The 18,352-nt window shown below is 43.4% G+C and overlaps 1 protein-coding gene across 4 annotated transcripts in view; it reads left to right on the top strand.

The window, feature by feature from the left end:
• MCM10 (minichromosome maintenance 10 replication initiation factor) overlaps window positions 1–18,352 on the top strand; it is a 34,422-nt gene that overhangs the window by 12,193 nt on the left and 3,877 nt on the right. For all 4 annotated transcript variants that reach the window (XM_053573233.1, XM_053573231.1, XM_053573232.1 and 1 more), the window contains 11 exons: window positions 1,226–1,391; window positions 1,614–1,781; window positions 2,703–2,819; window positions 5,168–5,367; window positions 7,019–7,119; window positions 7,896–8,006; window positions 8,092–8,209; window positions 10,640–10,871; window positions 12,727–12,871; window positions 13,465–13,583; window positions 16,000–16,113. In XM_053573233.1, coding sequence (XP_053429208.1) covers window positions 1,226–1,391; window positions 1,614–1,781; window positions 2,703–2,819; window positions 5,168–5,367; window positions 7,019–7,119; window positions 7,896–8,006; window positions 8,092–8,209; window positions 10,640–10,871; window positions 12,727–12,871; window positions 13,465–13,583; window positions 16,000–16,113 — 1,591 coding nt within the window. The remainder of the gene's footprint in view (window positions 1–1,225; window positions 1,392–1,613; window positions 1,782–2,702; window positions 2,820–5,167; window positions 5,368–7,018; window positions 7,120–7,895; window positions 8,007–8,091; window positions 8,210–10,639; window positions 10,872–12,726; window positions 12,872–13,464; window positions 13,584–15,999; window positions 16,114–18,352) is intronic.

Here is an 18,352-nt window from a genome sequence, read left to right as displayed (position 1 = left end):
GGCAAAATTTTCACTGTGTACTTCAGTGGTTGAGCATCCCAAATCTGAAAGTCAAAATCCCAAATCCTCCAGTGAGCATTTCTTTTGAGTGTCTTGTTGGTTTGAAAAAAGTTTTGGAGTTTGGAGCTTTTCAGATTTGGGATTTTCAATCTGTAGTAATCTTTTATTTCAGAGAAATCAGGCAAAGGAAAGAGATGTTCTATTGAAGTTAATGTTTTCTCTCCTGGATATTCACTGTTCAGACTTAGGTCTGGAACTTTACAAGACTTCTGAAATAGTGAAGGGGCATGTTTTTCCCTGAATGTTTTCTTTTGTCTGAGAATATGTAATGTGATCAAAGATGGAACAAATGTCAATATTCTACGAGAGAAACACAGTTTGAAAATGTAGCAGATTTTGGCCAGTCATTGAGCAAAAGAATTCATTATTTGAAGCTAGGTTCAAAGACCTATCTTGTTATGTGAAAATATTAGCTTAAAAATCCAGTTAGAAACAGTAAAACCTGTGAAATTCTTACAGAATTGATGAAATTTAGATGTCTTATTTATGAATATTACTTAATGGTTTTGTAAAAAAGTAAAAAAAGGTTATGTTTAAAAGATTATTGCTGGCTTGGCGCCTATAGCTTAGGCGGCTAGAGCGCCAGCCACATACACTGGAACTGGCAGGTTTCAATCCAGCCTGGACCAAAAATAGCTAGGTGTTGTGGCCGGCGTCTGTAGTCCCAGCTACTTGGGAGGCTGAGGCAAGAGAATCTCTTGGGCCCAGGAGTTTGAGGTTGCTGTGAGCTGTGATGCTACAGCACTCTATGCAGGGCAACTGCTTGAGACTCTGTCTCTGAAAAAAAAAGATTATCGCTTGTAATTTATAAGAGCTTAAAGAACTTGTGATCTTTCTCTTTTTTTTTTTTTTTTTTTGCCGGGGCCGGGTTTGAACCCACCACCTCCAGTATATGGGGCCAGTGCCTTACTCACTGAGCCACAGGCGCCACCCAGTCTTTCTTGTATTCTATGTAAGTTTCAGATCTGTATCCAAAGAAGAGCAAACCTAGCTTTAAAAACTGTCTCGTTTTTTATTTACCTGCTATAAAACTGTGAGCCTGGGCCCCCTGAGAACAGGCAGTATTGAGGTTTCTGGCCATAACACTTCTCCCTACTACCTGGTAAGGTGCCAGATAATTTCTGCTTAGAATAATAATCTACTAATTGCTGGTTTCTTAACCCAGGCGGCCTCGAGTATCCTCAACAGAAATGAACAAGAAAATGATCGGCCGAAAACTGATCAGATTGTCTCAGATCAAGGAAAAGATGGCAATTGAGAAGCTAGAAGAAATAGACTGGGTGACGTTTGGGGTTATTTTGAAGAAAGTTACTCCACAGAGTACAAACAGTGTAAGCCATTTTGTTGGTTTCTCAGCTGCTTTGTCACAAACTAACAATGGAGACAGTGGTCCTCAATGGGTTACCTGGATCCTGTCCATATTTTATCTGGAAATAATTACTAAGGAGTTCCAGAGTTGCCACTCCATCACTGAGTTGTTATCTAAGGGATTTTGTAAAGAATGCCCCACAGTTCAAAAATTGTTAAAAAATAAGAATAAACATTTGTTCCAGAGGAAAACATTCAGCATCTGGCGACTGAATGATCTTCGTGACCTGACACTATGTGTGTCCTTGTTCTTATTTGGAGAAGTTCACAAAGACCTCTGGAAGACAGAACAAGGTACTGTCATAGGGTTGCTCAACGCTAACCCCATGAAGCCCAAGGATGGCTCAGAAGAGGTAAGAGTCTGTTTCTATGATTCGAGTAATGTTTTTACATTAGCTGAGTTTTATCAAAAACATTTATGTTAGTCTACCTCCAGAAAATGATTCATGCTTTTACATTATTGTGCCTCCATGAATTTAGCATTTCATTTGTTTGTTCATTCATCCTCACCAATATTCTGAATTTCCACCTGCTCTAAAGTGTTTTGTATATACTTTTGATATATTTTTTCAAATTAGTTCCAAAGTTTCTGGAGTTTTTTTTAATTGCTATGCTCCTATTTCCTTAAATTCCTTAATATAATTTTTTATGATGGCATCAAGAAAGCAGTGTTTTATAGTTCAGGGAGTTTTGCTCCATTAATTATTAACCATAACTGCAACTTAAAATCAAAGTGAATTTGCATCTTCTCAAGCAATAGTAAGAGTTTTGGTACCACACACTGCTTCTTTAGTAAACTGCAAATCTAGACACAGTGTGAATAGCAACAGGCATTTCACTGCTCTGATCCAGGAAGAGGCTTCACGCTATTGTAATCAGAGTGTCATTTTACCAGGAAAGCAAAAGCTTCCCTATTGACTCCTACTTAAGTCTAATTAAGTCCAGTGGGCTAAACAGTCACATAACCATTGCTAATTCTAAAGATTGCTGGGCAAACAAAGAGCAAGATCATTTCCTGAGACTGAGCACTTGACCAGCCCAGACAGAATCAGGATTCTGATAGTAAGGATGGGTGCTGGGCAGAGAATTGAATGTGTCTGCACACCCATTTGTAAACTGACTTCAGTTTTGGAAGTGCACTAGTAGAGCACTAGTTTCAAATTCCATTAAGACAAGAAGCCTTCTTAAATCAGCACCAGCCATTCTTTTATCCATTCTTGCTAGTAAAAGGGGATCACTTTGCCTTTAACTCCTGCCCTGCCTCTTTTTCACAGGTGTGCTTATCTATTGATCATCCCCAGAAGGTCTTAATTATGGGTGAAGCTCTTGATCTGGGAACCTGTAAAGCAAAGAAGAAGAACGGAGAACCTTGTGCACAGATTGTTAATTTGGTTGGTTTTCAACCTCTTTTGGATGGTTTCTGCTAACGAAAAGAACTATTGGGAATAAACTATAGCTACTTGAGCTGTAATAACCAACTTGGAACCCAGTTTCCTGCTTAACAGGAAGAGTCAGACTGTGAAAATTGAATGTGTAGTTAGTAATTGCTGGTTTAAAAGTTCAGGACAGGGATATGGAACGAGTTTGAAAAGTGAAAACCTCTTTGGAGAGTGATCTGTTATTGCTGGCCAGGAGGAATAAGAAAGAAAGAAATAAGCTTTTAGTATGCTCTCAATTCCTTGTAGTTCCAAAGATCAAACACTAATGATGAAGTGCACCAAAAATCTCATTTTAGTCTGCATTTAACTCCATTAAACCCTTTCTTCGAGCTTCACTGAGATATATAATTCACATATGACACACTGTACCCTTTTAAAGTGTACAATTAAGAAATTTTTAGTACATTCACAGAGTTAGTTGTGCACTCATCATCACCACTGAGTAATTTCAGAGCCCTTTCAATAATCACACCCCAATCTCCCCTCCCCCCCTTCCCTTGCCCCTGGTAAGCACAAATCTATGTTCTGTCTCTGTGGATTGCCCTGTTTGAGCATTTCATGTCATGGAATCACTGTCTGTGACCTTTTGTGATTGGCTTCTTTCACTCGGCATAATGTTCTTGAGATTCATCCATGTTGTAGCATTTAGCAATATTCCCTTTCATAGCTCAATACTATTCTATTGTATGGATATACCACATTTTGTTTATTCATTCATCAGTTGATAGATATTTGGGTTGTTTTCACACTTGGCTATTGTGAATAATGCTGCTATAACATTCACAAATAAGATTGCTTTTTGTTTTGTTGTTTGTGGGGGTTTTTTTCCCTCTAAATACTGGTTTAGTAAGGATTTATTTTGAGGAAAAAAGGTCCCAAACATCAGGCTATTCACAAAATAACCCTTTTTGGGATTTTTTTGAGAAAGAGTCTTGTTCTGTCACCCAGGACAGAGTGCAGTAGCATTATCATAGCTCACTGTGACCTTAGACCCCTGAGCTCACACAATTCTCCCTCATCAGCCTTCTGAATGGCTGAGACTACAAGTACATGCCACCATGCCTGGCTAATTTTTCAATTTTTTATAGAGATAGGGTCTCACTATGTTACCCAGGCAGGTCTTAAATTCCTGGGCTCAGATGATGCTCCTGCCTCAGCCTCTAAAGGAATGCGATTACAGGCATGAGCCACATGCCTTGCCACAAACAAGTTTTATGTGGATGTATATTTCAGTTTCCTTGGGCACATCGCTGGGAGTAGAATTGTTGAGTCATATGATAACCCTGTTTAGACTTTAAAGGAACTGTCAAACTGGTTTCCAAAGTAGCTGTACCATTTTACATCCCCACCAATAAGGTGTAAGGGTTCTAAATTTTCCATGTTATCACCAATACTCGTATTTCTTTTTGATTATAGCCAGTGTAGTAGATGTGAAGAGGCACTTCTTAGGGTTCTTTAAAAAGATTAAATGGCAAGTTTTGCTTTTATTTCTTTTTCTTTCTCTCATTCCTTCCTAACTAACAAACTAGTGGACAAGAATAAAAAGGTAGGGGATAGCTGGAGAATTGAGGCCTCAGAATAAAGTCCTGACAGATCTCCACATGAGAGCTAGAAGGTCATTAAAAACCCATTGTCCCCGTAAGTAAGGGTTCCCCCAGGAGGACACTGCTACCTCGTCTCTCTTCGTTTCTTTCACTGGAGGGATGGCACCCCTCCAAGGGCCAACCAGAGAAATAGCCAGAAAAACCTCTCTAGAGGCTGGCTTTGTTTTATTTTTAAATTACTTTTTGAGGTAAAATTCATATAACATAAAATTAACCATTTTTAAAGTGTACAATTTAGTGGTATTTAGTTCTGTAACCACCAGCTCTCTAGTTTCAGAATTTTTCATTGCCTGTAAAAGCACCCATAACCAGTGAGCAGTCGCTCCCATCTCCTCTGCCTCCATCTCCTGCTGACTTCTAATCTGCTTTCTGTCTTCAGGGATGTGCCTGTGCTGAGGCTGTCCTATCAAAGGAGCCCTAGAGCATGAGACCTTTTGTGGCTGGCCTCTTTCACTTAGCCTGTTTCGAGGGTTCATTCTAGAAGCTGATTTTATTTCCATTGTAAAAAGGGGACAAAGGAAATTTGTCTTTTGTCTCAGTAACTGTCTAGCTCATCTGCTTTGGGAACAGTCTTAGAAGTCAGCAGGGAGGATTTTGCGGGCAGTGTTCTGGGAAGTGGGGAGAAAGGGACCACGTCTGTTCGCCTTGTCCCTGGCCCGGCGCTAACCCTGATGCAGCTGCTCTCCCTTCTTGCAGCGAGACTGTGAGTACTGTCAGTATCACGTCCAGGCTCAGTACCGGAAGCTCAGTGCACGGCGAGCTGACCTGCAGTCCACCTTCTCTGGAGGACGAATTCCAAAGAAGTTTGCCCGCAAAGGCGCCAGCCTCAAAGAACGGCTGTGTCAAGATGGTTTTTACTACGGAGGAGTTTCTTCTGCGTCCTATGCGGCCTCGCTGTAAGACATTCTCGGGGCTTCTTGGGGGACAAGGATTTTACTTATAAGACTAAACCCAATCAATGGTTGTACTTTTCTGTAACTGTTGTAGGGCTCCGTAACTCACTGCCTGTAACAAGGTAGATAAGGACCTCTTTTATTCCCAGGTGGAGAGGAAAAAACACAGACGAGAGGAAGAGATGGAGGCAGTCATGTCGTGCTGGGCTTTAACACAGCCCACACGTCCTCTGACTTCTCCCATGAATCGCATGACTTTGTCAGGGTTGACTGTGCCCAGGAAGGCTTTAATCACAGCGTTGATGTGCTTTGCGTCCTTCCCCTCATGACTATTTGAAACTGCAGGCTTCTTAGAACCCACAGTTGATTCCCTGAACTGCTGTGCAGTGGGTGGGCTTCACACACGGAGTGGGATGGTGCAGGGCAAACACTCGTGGCCTCTTCTGAGGGGTCTCAGTCTCCACAGAGACGGACAGCTGGTCACCATATTGTAGAAAGCACATCTGAAGACAAGGCAGGTGGGGGCTGGGCACGGTAGCTATGTAGTTGGTCTAAGAACAAAACGTAGAGTTTGCTCCTGATCCAAAAGGAAAAGGACTCACACTTCCTGTTTATTTTGTAACAACAAGCACGTTTTTAAGACTTAAAATCACTTCTGGATTTTTCCAAACTATTAAAAGCAATACACATACGTGATTTTTTTTTTTTTTTTTGAAGAATATACAAGCTGGGCACACTGGCTCACACCTGTAATCCCAGCCCACATAGGATGATCACTTGAGGCTGAGAGTTTGACACCAGCCTTAGGAACATGCTGAGATCCTATTGCCAAAAAAAGAGAAAAAATTAGCGGGGTGTAGTGATGCCCACCTGTAGTCCCAAGTACAGGGGAGGCTGAGACAGGAGGATTAATTGAGCCCAGGAGTTTGAGGTTGTAGTAAGCTGGGATGATGCCATGGCACTCAGCCCAACAGAGCAAGACCTTTACTTGAAGTAAGAAGAATATACAGTTTAGCCAAAAGGAGAAAATAAAATACGAAAATAAATACCATCTATAATTCTACCACCTAAAAAAATTAATTCCTTGGTGTATATACCTCTAAGTGTTCTGTTTTGTTTTCTCATGTGTATAAATTTTTAGTAATATAAACTGAGATCATACTATACCTATCCTTTTGTAAACCTTTTTTCAACATGAAATAATGAGTATTTTTCTTATCAAATACTTATTTATGGCATGAATTTTAATGTCCCCATAGTGTTCTTTTACATACCGTGCTATAATTTACTTAAACAGTTTCCTGTGGATGAACATTAATGGTATTTCTGACTTACGACATTATGAACAAAGCTGTAGATAATATCTTAAATTTTTATATAATCCTTAATTATTTTAAGATAAATTTCTAGACTGTAAGGTCAAAGTGTTGGCATATTAGGAATTACTTAGGCCAGGCGTGTTGGTACACAACTGTAGTGTCAGCCACGATGGAGGGGAGAGGCAGAAGGATCACTTAGGCCCAGAATTACTTAGATGGTGTTTTGAGAAGCTTTCGTAGTTTCTAAGAAATGAGTATTTCTGTTCCTTCTTTACTCTTCAGGGCATTGGGGTTCAGTGATCTTCCTTTTGGGGGGCTGACTTTTGTCATTTCAGCGCTGCAGCTGTTGCTCCTAAGAAGATGATTCAGACCACTCTGAACAATCTGGTTGTCAAGGGTGCAGACTTGATCATTCAGGAAACAAAGCAAAAATTCGGTAACTTGTTTTCTCCATACTGAGTTTCTTTCTCCAGCTCAGATATGCATGGGGGTCTTTCAGATTGAAAATGACTATAGTTCACGCTGTGGGCGATAATCCACCTTTACCTGCAGGTAGTGAGTAGGCTAAAGGAACCACACCTGATTGGCAAGACATTTGGGGAGAAAACAGTATTTTAATCTTAGCTGTGTCTTAGCTTAGGATTCTTTTTAATATTTCTTAATGTATCCGGGCCCAACACTTAATGTCCATAATTAGAATCAGTAGGATTGGGTTCCTGGTCAAACCCTTTGGTTATCTTTTGTTAAAACAGGTATAGGTAAGGGCATGGTGGTGAACACCTATAGGCCCAGGAATTTGAGTCCAGCCTGGGGAACATAGCAGATCCCATTTCTTAAGAAAAATTAGGGGAAAAAAACCCCAAAACAAGAAATTGGTCAGAGAATGCAGCCCTCATCCTGTGCTTATGGTCATAAACAGTAGATGGGGCCTAGTAGGGAAAATTATGCTTCATGCATATTCCAGAAAGGGGGTGTAAAATGACCCCACAGATTTGTGTGCTCAGTATTCTAATCATTACTAATCATATAAGACACACTTAGGGTACTCTTACAGCCCTGTTAGTCTGACACTAGAGGTTAATAATTCTTTTCTTTCATGTACTGTCTTCATTTGCAAATGACTAAATTATGAGTTCAGAGTTTAAAAGTGATATATCGTAGGACCTCAAACTGAATTTTGAATCCTCTAAAGCTGATATGTACATGTCTCAGGAATACCCCAGAAGAGCTTATCTTGCTCTGAGGAGTTCAAGGAATTGATGGACCTGCCAACGTGTGGAGCCAGAAACTTGAAACAACATTTAGCCAAGGCCACGGCTGCAGGTACAGTCAGCTTATACGGCTACAATATGTGTGCCTGGGTCCCCCAGGCACCCCAAGAACCTCTCAATCTGTGGGCTTGTTTTAGGAATCATGGGAAGCCCCAAACCTGCCATCCAGTTGATATCAGCCTCAGCCCTCTTGAAGCAACAGAAGCAGCAAATGTTGGAGATGAGGAAAAGGAAATCAGAAGCGCTCCAGAGACAGTAAGAGGGGCGCATTTCATATTCCGCGATTACATCATTGATCTCAGGCATCCCCACCACATCTTCATCACTTTCAAAAATGTCACTGCAGATTTTGGTTGGCCACATTTTTAACTCTGATAATTTAAAGTCATTTTCTCATAACCTAAATAGCATTTAAGGGTATAAGTAATATTTCTGACCTACACTAGGGACTCCTGAGACCAAATGGTACGGGTTAGAGTAGTTTTGTCACCATAGGAGTAAGGTGTGGAGGGTTTTTCTAAAAGGAAAGCAGGTCAGCGGGGTGGCTCGAGCCTGTAATCCTAGTACTCTGGGAGGCTGAGGCAGGAAGATCACTGAAGCCCAGGAGTTTTGAGGTTGCCGTGAGCTATGCTGACACTACAGCACTCTAGCCTGGGTGACAGAGTGAGATTGTGTCTCAGGGTAGAGGGGGCGCATGTTCACCTGTTGGTGGGTAGGTTGATGTATTTGCTCAGGTAAATTATAAGAATAAGGTTCTAAAAATGGGGCGTTATTTTAAAGGTAAATCCACTGGGAATGCATGTGGAAGGTGGACAAATCAAAGATTCCCAAACTCAAGTCATCTGAACATTGATAATAGCTACTGTTCACAGACGCTTAACACGCACTGTACTGTACCTGCCATAAATAAAGCATCATCTTCACAGTAGCTCTGGGAGGCGTAATTATCCTGGTCCTCCTAATAATGCAGCTGGAGCTCAGAGAGCTAGTCCACAGTAGGGCCAAGTTTCGAGCTCACCTCTGGACCATGCCAATATCTAGCCATTTGTCGTCTAAACCTGGGCTGCTAACAGACAAATGGTTCCGTGAAAACAAAGTCAATTTTAAGTTAAGAGGAAATGATTTGGACAAATAGGAGAACGTGTTTGCTCTCAGGCAAATTAGTTTAAGGAGCTAATGGAATATCTGTAAAGGTACTCCTGGGCTTAGAGGTGATGTAAATATATGTATGACAGAGAAATACAGGAGAACCTCTGTGAGTTGACCACCCAAGGGACTGTAACAGAGTAGTAAACACACAGAGGTGGTCAACATAAGGAGCTAGGCTACTGCACTGATACATACCCTGTTTCCCCGAAAATAAGACAGTGTCTTATTTTAAGGTGTGCTACCAAAGATGCGCTAGGTCTTATTTTCAGGGGACGTCTTATCTTTCCTGTAAGTAGGTTTTATTTTCGGAGGATGTCTTATTTTCAGGGAAACAGGGTACATGTGGTGCATGTCCAGTCTGTGAAAATTAGGTCAATTTAAGGAGGTGATCAGTGTAGGAGGTGGTCAGCTATGGAGATTCTGCTGTATATGTGGAACAGTGGGCCTTGTGGGAAACTGTCACTTGGAAGGCATTATAATCTGAGAGTTTTCAGAACTCTGCTGGCCAAACCAAATATACCTTTGGGCAGAATTAGATAGGTAATTTGCAAATTCAGCCTAGAGCTGGCAAGAGTGGGTATGTGGTCGTGGGAAGAGTATGCCCTGGTACTAGTCCTGAGTTGAGCACTGTGAGCAGTGTGAACTGGGGCCTCAATCTCTTCATCTGTCAAATGAGAGATTTGGATTAGGTGATTTCTGAGGTTTCTTTTTAAATAGCTTCTAATTCCGAATACAAAATAATCACTGTGCAAGTCGTAACACTTTTCTATGAAGCGCTTCCAATGTCTCCCAGGAGTTAGCTCTTCCCAGTAGTGCTGACTAAGATGCAGAGGGCGGCAGTAGGTTCCTGAAGGCCCCAGAGCTAACCGTAGGGCTAGGAATACGGTCCCCACCTCAGCTTCAGGCCTGTGCTCTGTAGGTGACACCCAGTGGATAGCCGATTGATAAAAACAATCATTCTAAAGCTCGGTGGCCGGGCGCCGTGGCTCACTCCTGTAATCCCAGCACTGTGGGAGGCTAAGGAGGGAGAATTGCTTGAGCTCGGGAGTTCAGACTTGCCTGAGTGAGAGTGAGACCCCAAATCATTAAAAAAAAATGAAAAACCCAGCTGAGCACCATGAACGCCTGTAATCCCAGCAACTTCGGAGGCTGAGGCAGCCAGATGCCCACAGCCCGGTCTGAGGTGGCAGTGAGCTATGATGCCATTGCACTCTGCTCAGGGCATAGGGTGGGACTCTGTCTAAATAAAAAAGAATAATAATAAACAAGGAAATAAAATTTAAAAATAAATAAAAAATAAACCTAGGACAATTACGGTTTACCAAATGAAAAGTCAAGTAACCCAAGAGTTAATGAAGCTAGTATTGTTCTTACCGTTTGGTAACTTAGATTATTAACCATGGAGGGGAAATTATTTTCCTAACAACTAGTTCTAGCTCGTGACCTGCCTACTGCCTCCCAGGCCACTTTGAGTTGTAGAGTTTTCATCTTCCTAAAGTTCTGTTTGCATATTTTGTCACTGTGTGTTCTTTAAAGATTTCTCCAAAGCTCAAGTGAAGTCAAGAGCCCAGCTGTGCCATCCTCATCCCAACTGCCCCCTGCCCAATCTCCACGGGCAGGGGCGGAGTTCCCCAGGCTGGAAGGAAGAAGCTCAACCATGTTGATGCCCAAGCTTGGGCGTGGCGTCTCAGAAGGCGATGACGTTCTCTTTTTTGATGAGTCACCACCCCCAAGACCAAAACTGAGTGCTGTAGCAGAAGCCAAAAAGGTAAGGGGCACCTCTTCTCTTTGACACTTGAATTTGCATTCTGTAAGACAGAGCTTGGGTTTCAAACTTTATATACTTACAGCCAGGAAAGACAGACACTAGCTATTTACTGATCATGATAATTAGAGTGAAAGTAATTTTAAATAATAGTAGTGTCAACATAATACCATTAATTTAAGGCAAGGAAGTTAGAGCCATTATCTCAAGGCTGCTATGTGGCAGGCTGCAAGAGATGTCCTAGAGGAAGATAATGTTTTATAGCTAGAGATCCTGGCATTAAGAAACGATTCTTGGAATAGTTGAGGCAAGACTGTAAAATTATGTTTTAAAGAATCCTTCTTTGGCTCGGTGCCTGTAGCTCAAGTGGCTAAGGTGCCAGCCACATACACCAGAGCTGGCGGGTTCGAATCCAGCTGGGCCTGCCAAACAACAATGACAGCTACAACCAAAAAATAGCCGGGCATTGTGGTGGGTGCCTGTAGTCCCAGCTACTCGAGAGGCTGAGGCAGAAGAATCGCCTAAGCCCAGGAGTTGGAGGTTGTTGTGAGCTGTAATGCCACAGCACTCTACCAAGGGTGACAGCTTGAAGCTCTGTCTCAAAAAAAAAAAAAAGAATCCTTCTTTAAAAGAAATCTTACACGCCTGTTGACAGGTGAAAGCTAAGTTGCTCTGGCTGAAGTGGGGCAGGGGATACCCAGAACCCACCTGCCCACTCTTTTTTTTTTTTTTTTGATGAGCCGGAGTCTCACTTTATCGCCTTCAGTAGAGCCCTATGGTATCACAGCTCACAGCAACCTCCAGCTCTTGGGCTTAGGCGATTCTCTTGCCTCAGCCTCCCGAGTAGTTGGGACCACAGGCGCCCGCCACAACGCCTGGCTATTTTTTGTTGCAGTTTGGCCAGAGCAGGGTTCAAACCCACCACCCTTGGTATATGGAGCCAGTGCTCTACCCACTGAGCCACAGGCTCTGCCCACTCTTGACTCCCCTGACAACCTCACTTTTTTTCCGCTAGTTAGCAGCTGTAACCAATTTAAGGCCAAAGACTAGCTAGCTATTAGCCAAAGCCTGACCTACATTAATAATAATATTACTAATAATAATAACCATTGCATGTATTTATTAATATTACTTTCTGATATGTGTATGCCTTGTTATTTACTGTATACACATGGCCATGGCCTTAAAAGGTAGATCAAGCCAGTTGTGGTTGCTGATGCCTATAATCTTAGCACTCTGGGAGGCCAAGGAGGGAGAAGGCTGGAGTTCAAGACCAGCCTGAGCAAGAGCGAGACCCCATCTCTACTAAAAATAGAAAATTTAGCTGGGTGTGGTGGTGCTCAATTATAGTTCCAGCTACTCAGGAGATTGAGGCAGGAGGATCACCTGAACCCAGGAGTTGAGGTTGCTATGAGCTATGATGCCCCTGCATTGTACCTGAGGCTAGAGAGCAACAAAAAAGAAAAGATCAATGCTGTCATCACCCCCATTTTGTACATGAGGAAACTGAGGCTGAGGAAGTAATTTGCCTCAGATTACAAGCTTATCAGTGGCAGAACTAGATGGCATTCTATCCTGCTTCTGTCTGATTCTAAACTTGGAAAATAGTGATGTGGTTCCTTTGGGGCTCTGGAAACCCAGTCTAGCTGATGTTGAACTAGTAGTATTTAAATAAACTGAGACTTTATTCATCAGCTTGTAGGCCTGATAGGCCTGTCTCACATGTTATTAAAATTCTGCCAGTTGCTACTAGAGAACAGCCAGGACTCACTGGTTAATTTCCAGAGGGGTGTCCAGGGTGATAGGTGCCTGTCTCGTCTTCGAGATCTTTACCTCCCTGTCTTCTCTTTTCTTCTAGTTGGCTGCTATCACCAAATTAAGGGCAAAAGGCCAGATTCTTACAAAAACAAACCCAAACAGCATTAAAACGAAGCAAAAGGACTCCCAGGACGTCCTGGAAGTGATGGAACGTGTAGAAAAGAACACCACGTCTTCTCCCCCAGGTACTGCAGCTTCAGAGTCAGCAGTGGGGAGGAGAAATTGTTTATAGGGAAACATTCTAAGCCATAACTAGCACCCCTGAGACCAGTCTGCTCTTTCGTTTCCCTCTGCACAGAATAGGATTTCTGCAGCTGGAGCTGGTTGTTACTAGGTTTTTTTAATAAACATATTACATTGGGATGAAATCATGGTCAATTCAAACCTTTGGGAAAAGGATACTCATTGAATCTTTGTAGGTACATATTAGCATAAAAATATATTCTGAAAGAAATTAAATTCCTTTGTTATAAAAACTCTGAAGTTGGCAGTGTCATTTTGAAATCTGTTTGTAAAGAGGATTTTGTTATCTATTCTCAGCTCCCTACTTGAAGGGGAAAAAGAAACTAATTTAGTGGTCACATTTGCCACCACGCCACGGTCTAAGCTCTGTACTTGGCCCACCTCTTGAGAGCTTTTCCCTGCTAGAACCAGTGGAGCTTAGGTCAAGTGCAAAGGGCCTGGTGGGCAGGGAGAGACAGGAAGGAGGCCAAGCGGATGAGGCGCCACGGTCCTCTGATTTCTCCATGCCAGCTAAAGTACATTCTTTCTACTCCAGCTGAGGATGAATTGGAGCCTGCCGTGAAGAAAAGGAGAGAGCAGCTTGCCTACCTGGAATCTGAGGAATTTCAGAAAATTCTAAAAGCAAAGTCAAAGCACACAGGCATCCTGAAAGAGGTAAGTGCCCAGAAGTTCAAGGACCGTGTCCATGGCCTTCAAAGCCAAGGTGCTTGTTGTAGGACTAGGAATCTATCCCTTATTCCTGATAGACCAAGAAGTAGCCACACATGAGTTCCTTTGAGTTTGCTTTGAAGAGCAGGAAAATGTCTAACAGATTTTAGCTTTGCACTAAAACATATCATTTGACGAAATATGACGTAAGCAGATTTCACTACTACGAAGTGTTTGCATGCAGTTATGGCTATGAAATGACGTTGAAATAGCTCAACACTGTTGCTATTTTGTGTCTTGAAATATGAGAAAGGGATTGTATTTCCATTTCAAACTTTTATATTGGCATTTCAAATGTTTCAAATCCGTGGTTAATCCATTGTTCCCAAGGCCTCTTTTTTATAACCGGTGTTTTGTATTACTTCCTTATTACCTTGAAATAAAACTCATGGATAATGTAAATTACCTATGCTAATAATTTCAAAAATGTCAACATAATATCCTAACTAATGTAAAAAAGAAAAAAGGAAAATATGTTTCCTTTTTGTTATGTAAATGCTTAGGCACAGCTACCCTGGGAGAAGTAATGAAGTAGAGGCTTGGATTTGTAAGGGAAATGGCTAGAAAGGAAGACTCAGAGACGTGTTTTCTTAGTACCTTAGATATTTATTTCTGATCATGTGGGGGGATTTTGGTTTGGGGTGTTTTTTATGAGACTGGGTCTCACTACACTGCCCAGGCTAGTCTCAAACACCAAGATTTAAGAGATTCTCTTACCTCAGCCTTCCAAGTAGCTGGTTTCTGTTTGTTTGTTTGTTTGTTTTAAAGCAGTAAATGAAGGCTGGGTGTGGTGCCTCAGGCCTATAATCCTAACATTCTGGATGCCAAGGTGGGTATATTGCTTGAACCCCAGAATCCGAGACCAGCCTGAGCTAGAGTGAGACCCTGTCTCTAAAAATAGCCAGGGTGTTATGGTAGGTGCCCATAGTCCTAGCTACCCAGGAGGCTAAGGCATAAGATCACTTGAGCCCAAGAGTTTGAGATTGCTGTGAGCTATGACACCATGGCAGTCTACCAAGGGTGAGACTCTATCTCAGAAAAGAAAAAGCAGTAAATGATCCTGACACACCAAATTACATTTTTCCCTCGATATGGACATAATGGAATGGGTAGAAAAGAACACCACGTTTCCAATGTACTCTTGAAATATTCAATGTATGTTAAAACTATGCACAAGTTTCATAGGGTTTCGTAGAAAGTAGTTATGCTCTAGGGTCATAACCAGGTTTCTTATCCACACGGATGTCCCAGAGAACGCACAGTTGCCATGTGGGAAAAGGGAAAATCTTTTGTTAAACAGGGGACTATCCTGTGCATTGCCGAAAGCATAATATCCCTGGTCCCTGCTAGCAGTGGAGGTAGCAATCATTGAGATAACAAAAAAAGTGTTCCCACAGATTTCCAAAATGTCTTCATTTAGCACCACTACACCAAATGATCTGTTCCTTTGAGTATCAAGTGAGTAACAAGACAATTATATATCATGGCTTTTCGTCAGGCTTGAAACTCAGATGCCAAAGGCAACCAGTCCAAAGGCTAAGCCTCTGCTGGCCCCAGGCCCTGGGTCCTCTGGCCTTGGGTAGCTGCCGTAGCCCAGGGCTGTGCCCATGTTCCTGTAACTGTCTTCTGTCCTCTGCTCGCTCCCTGCCATTCCCTGCACCTAGGAAGCTGCTAGGTGCTCCTTGAGAAGGCCTTGAGTGCTCTCTGTACCTGAGTCTGTTCTGGAGCAGTGGAAATAGCCATCTCAGTATGCACTGCTCACGATGACACTGTTAATAATGTTAGTGGTGTTTATTTCCATTGAGTGTTTTAAAAACCAGGGAGCACTTTTGTGCCCCCTTTTCCAGCATATTCAGGGCTCTTTCTACTTCTCATATTTTGGTTTGCTACCCTTCCAGGTCCTGTCCAGCTCCTCTAACATTTAGCCTGTCTCTTCAGTTCTGTCTTGATTATTGTTGAACCGAGTCATTTGAATTTGTATGGTTCTTTTTTTTTTTTTTTTTAATTTTTTTGGGCAGCACTTTGCGCTCACTTTGGCTCTGCGCGGGCCAGACCGGATGGGGGCAGACTGGGCCTCCCGGGAGAGGGGACACGAACCCCCTCCCCCGTAGCCAAAAGAGAAGGGGGCTGGCGAGGGGGAAGAAAGGTGGCTGGGCGCCCCGGCCGCCCCAACTCCTTAGGCTTCCCGGGTCACCGGGCTGCCCCACCCCGGGGCCGCCGCCGAGCTGCCCACTGGCAGGGACTCTATTTCCACCGGCGCGCGCGCCTGGATCTCACTGGGGTGAATTTGGATGGTTTTTACTGAACTGCCTGAATGTATATCCGATTCAGTATAGGTCTCCTGTGTGCCTTGTCGTTCCAGGGCGAGGCCGAGCTGCAGGAACGCTATTTTGAGCCACTGGTGAAAAAAGAACAAATGGAAGAAAAGATGAGAAACATCAGAGAAGTGAAGTGTCGGGTCGTGACGTGCAGGACGGTGCGTGAAGCTGGGGGCTGGAGCCCGTGGGCCCTGCTTGGTGCCGCGTGTCTCAGGAGCACGTCAACACCCTGCAGGGTGGGGGCCGCCTCTGGCGACATGGCAGTGGATTGGGCTGGAAAGGATTGGCTTTCTGCCTGACCAGCCACTCAGCTCTCTAGTGGAACATTTGCAAGGAGACTGTCTTCTGTGTGACCAGGCCCTATTCCCAAAGGCCTCTGCTGTCCCCTCCCCTTTGGTCCTGGGTTCTTAATGCTCTAAGGTCTGATGTCCTCCGGACCGTGGGGGAACTTCCTCAGTTGGCCTCCCATGTCACCACCAGCTACTCCTGTCACTGTGGCTCAACCTGCTAACTTGAGTCTCCAGTCAGAGTGTGAATTACATTATCATCTGTATTTCTAGAATTTCTACCCTAAGTCTGTTAGACAATTCTAAGTACTCAGGCCAGGCACAGTGGCTCATGCCTATAATCCTAGCACTCTGGGAGGCTGAGGCAGGTAGATTGCATGAGCTCAGGAGTTCGAGAGTAGCCTGAGCAAGAGTGAGACCTTGTCTCTACTAAACATGGAAAAACAAGCCAGGTGTTGTGGTGGGTACCTGTAGCCCCAGCTATGTGGGAGGCTGAAGCAGGAGGATCTCTTGAGCCCAAGAGTTTGAGGTTGCTGCGAGCTATGATACCACAGCACTCTACCAAGGATGACAAAGAGACTCAGTCTCAAAATAAAAACAAAAATCTGAGTACTCTGTTCCTCAGCATGAATATTAAAAGGACAACAAAAAAGAAAGTTCTTGCTGAACACTATTCCTTCCGTTACCACTCACTCCAAATAGCCCTGCATGGCAGATCAGCCTGATGAAGAGGGAGAGGCATACCTCCCCAAGCACTCTTTTCTCTGTCTTTCTTTCTTTTTTTTTTTTTTTTTTTTTATTTTGGCCGGGGCTAGGTTTGAACCTTCCACCTCCAGCATATGGGACTGGCGCCCTACTCCTTGAGCCACAGGCGCTGCCCTCTGTCTTTATTTCTTTTAACACTCTAGATTCTTCTGCGTGTTTGGGGTTCAGCCCTAAATCAGCTACCCACAAAGGTCAGGCTTCCCTGAGAAAGTTTTTACCTTGGAGGATAACAAAAGATGATTATTTAAGCATGAGCCAACGCACCCAGCCTTTCTTCATCCCTTTTGAACTGTAGTCCCCAGCCCCTGGGATGCAGACCAATCCCAGTTCATGGCCTATTAGGAATCAGGCTGCAGCAGGAGGTAAATGGCAGGTGAGCAAGAGAGGCTTCATCTGAATTCCTTTTTGTTTTTATTTTTTTTTAGACAGAGTCTCACTATGTCGCCGTTGGTAGAGTTCGTGGCATCACAGCTCACAGCAACCTCAAAATCTAGGGCTTAAGCCAGCAGTTCTCAATCTGTGGGTTGCAACCCCTTTAGACTGTATTAAAGGTTTGCAGCATTAGGAAGGTTGAGAACCACTGGCTTAAGTGATTCTCTTGCCTCAGCCTCCCAAGTAGTTGGGACTACAGGTGTCTGTCACAACGCCCGGCTATTTTTTTTGTTGCAGTTGTCATTGTTGTTTAGCTGGACCAAGCCAGGTTTGAACCTACCAACTTCAGTGTATGTGGCTGGCGCCATAACCACTGTGTTACGGGCGCCGAGCTGCTTCATCTGATTTACAGCCACTCCCCATCACTCCCATCACAGCCTGACCTCCATCTCCCATCAGATCTGGGGCAGCATTAGATTCTCCTAAGAGCTCAAGCCCTGCTATAAATTGTGCATGGGAGGGATCTAGCTTTCATGCTCCTATGAGAATCTAATGCTCCACCCCACCCTGCATCCACGGAAAAATTGTCTTCCATAAAACCAGTCACTTGTGCCAAAAAGCTGGGGACTGCTGGTTTTGAATCAAAATTCAAAGTGAATTACTTAAAATACCTGTCTTGGGTTTGCTGCTTATAAAACAAGTAATAATGAGTTTATATTTTTGCCCTGGACCTTAGAAGAGAAGGTGGAAGAGCTACTTGGCCAGTCATCCTATTTCCTCCTCTGTCCTGACTACTGAGTACAGGTCACAGAAGGTTACTGCGTGCTTTGTGCCTGACCAGAAATTGGGGCAAACACGGGTAAAAGTGGTATTAGTCCAAGGGAATGTCAGGAGATCACAGGGGCCAAAGGTAGTCTGGTCCCCTAAAAGTGGCCTGGGTGGTAACAAGAGAGCAGTGGCGGTAAGGGAACAG

This window comes from Nycticebus coucang, chromosome 20, assembly GCF_027406575.1.
Source record: "Nycticebus coucang isolate mNycCou1 chromosome 20, mNycCou1.pri, whole genome shotgun sequence".
Taxonomy (NCBI): Eukaryota; Metazoa; Chordata; class Mammalia; order Primates; family Lorisidae; genus Nycticebus; species Nycticebus coucang.
Note: the sequence above shows the minus strand (reverse complement) of the source record. Positions and strands in the feature narration are given on the sequence as shown.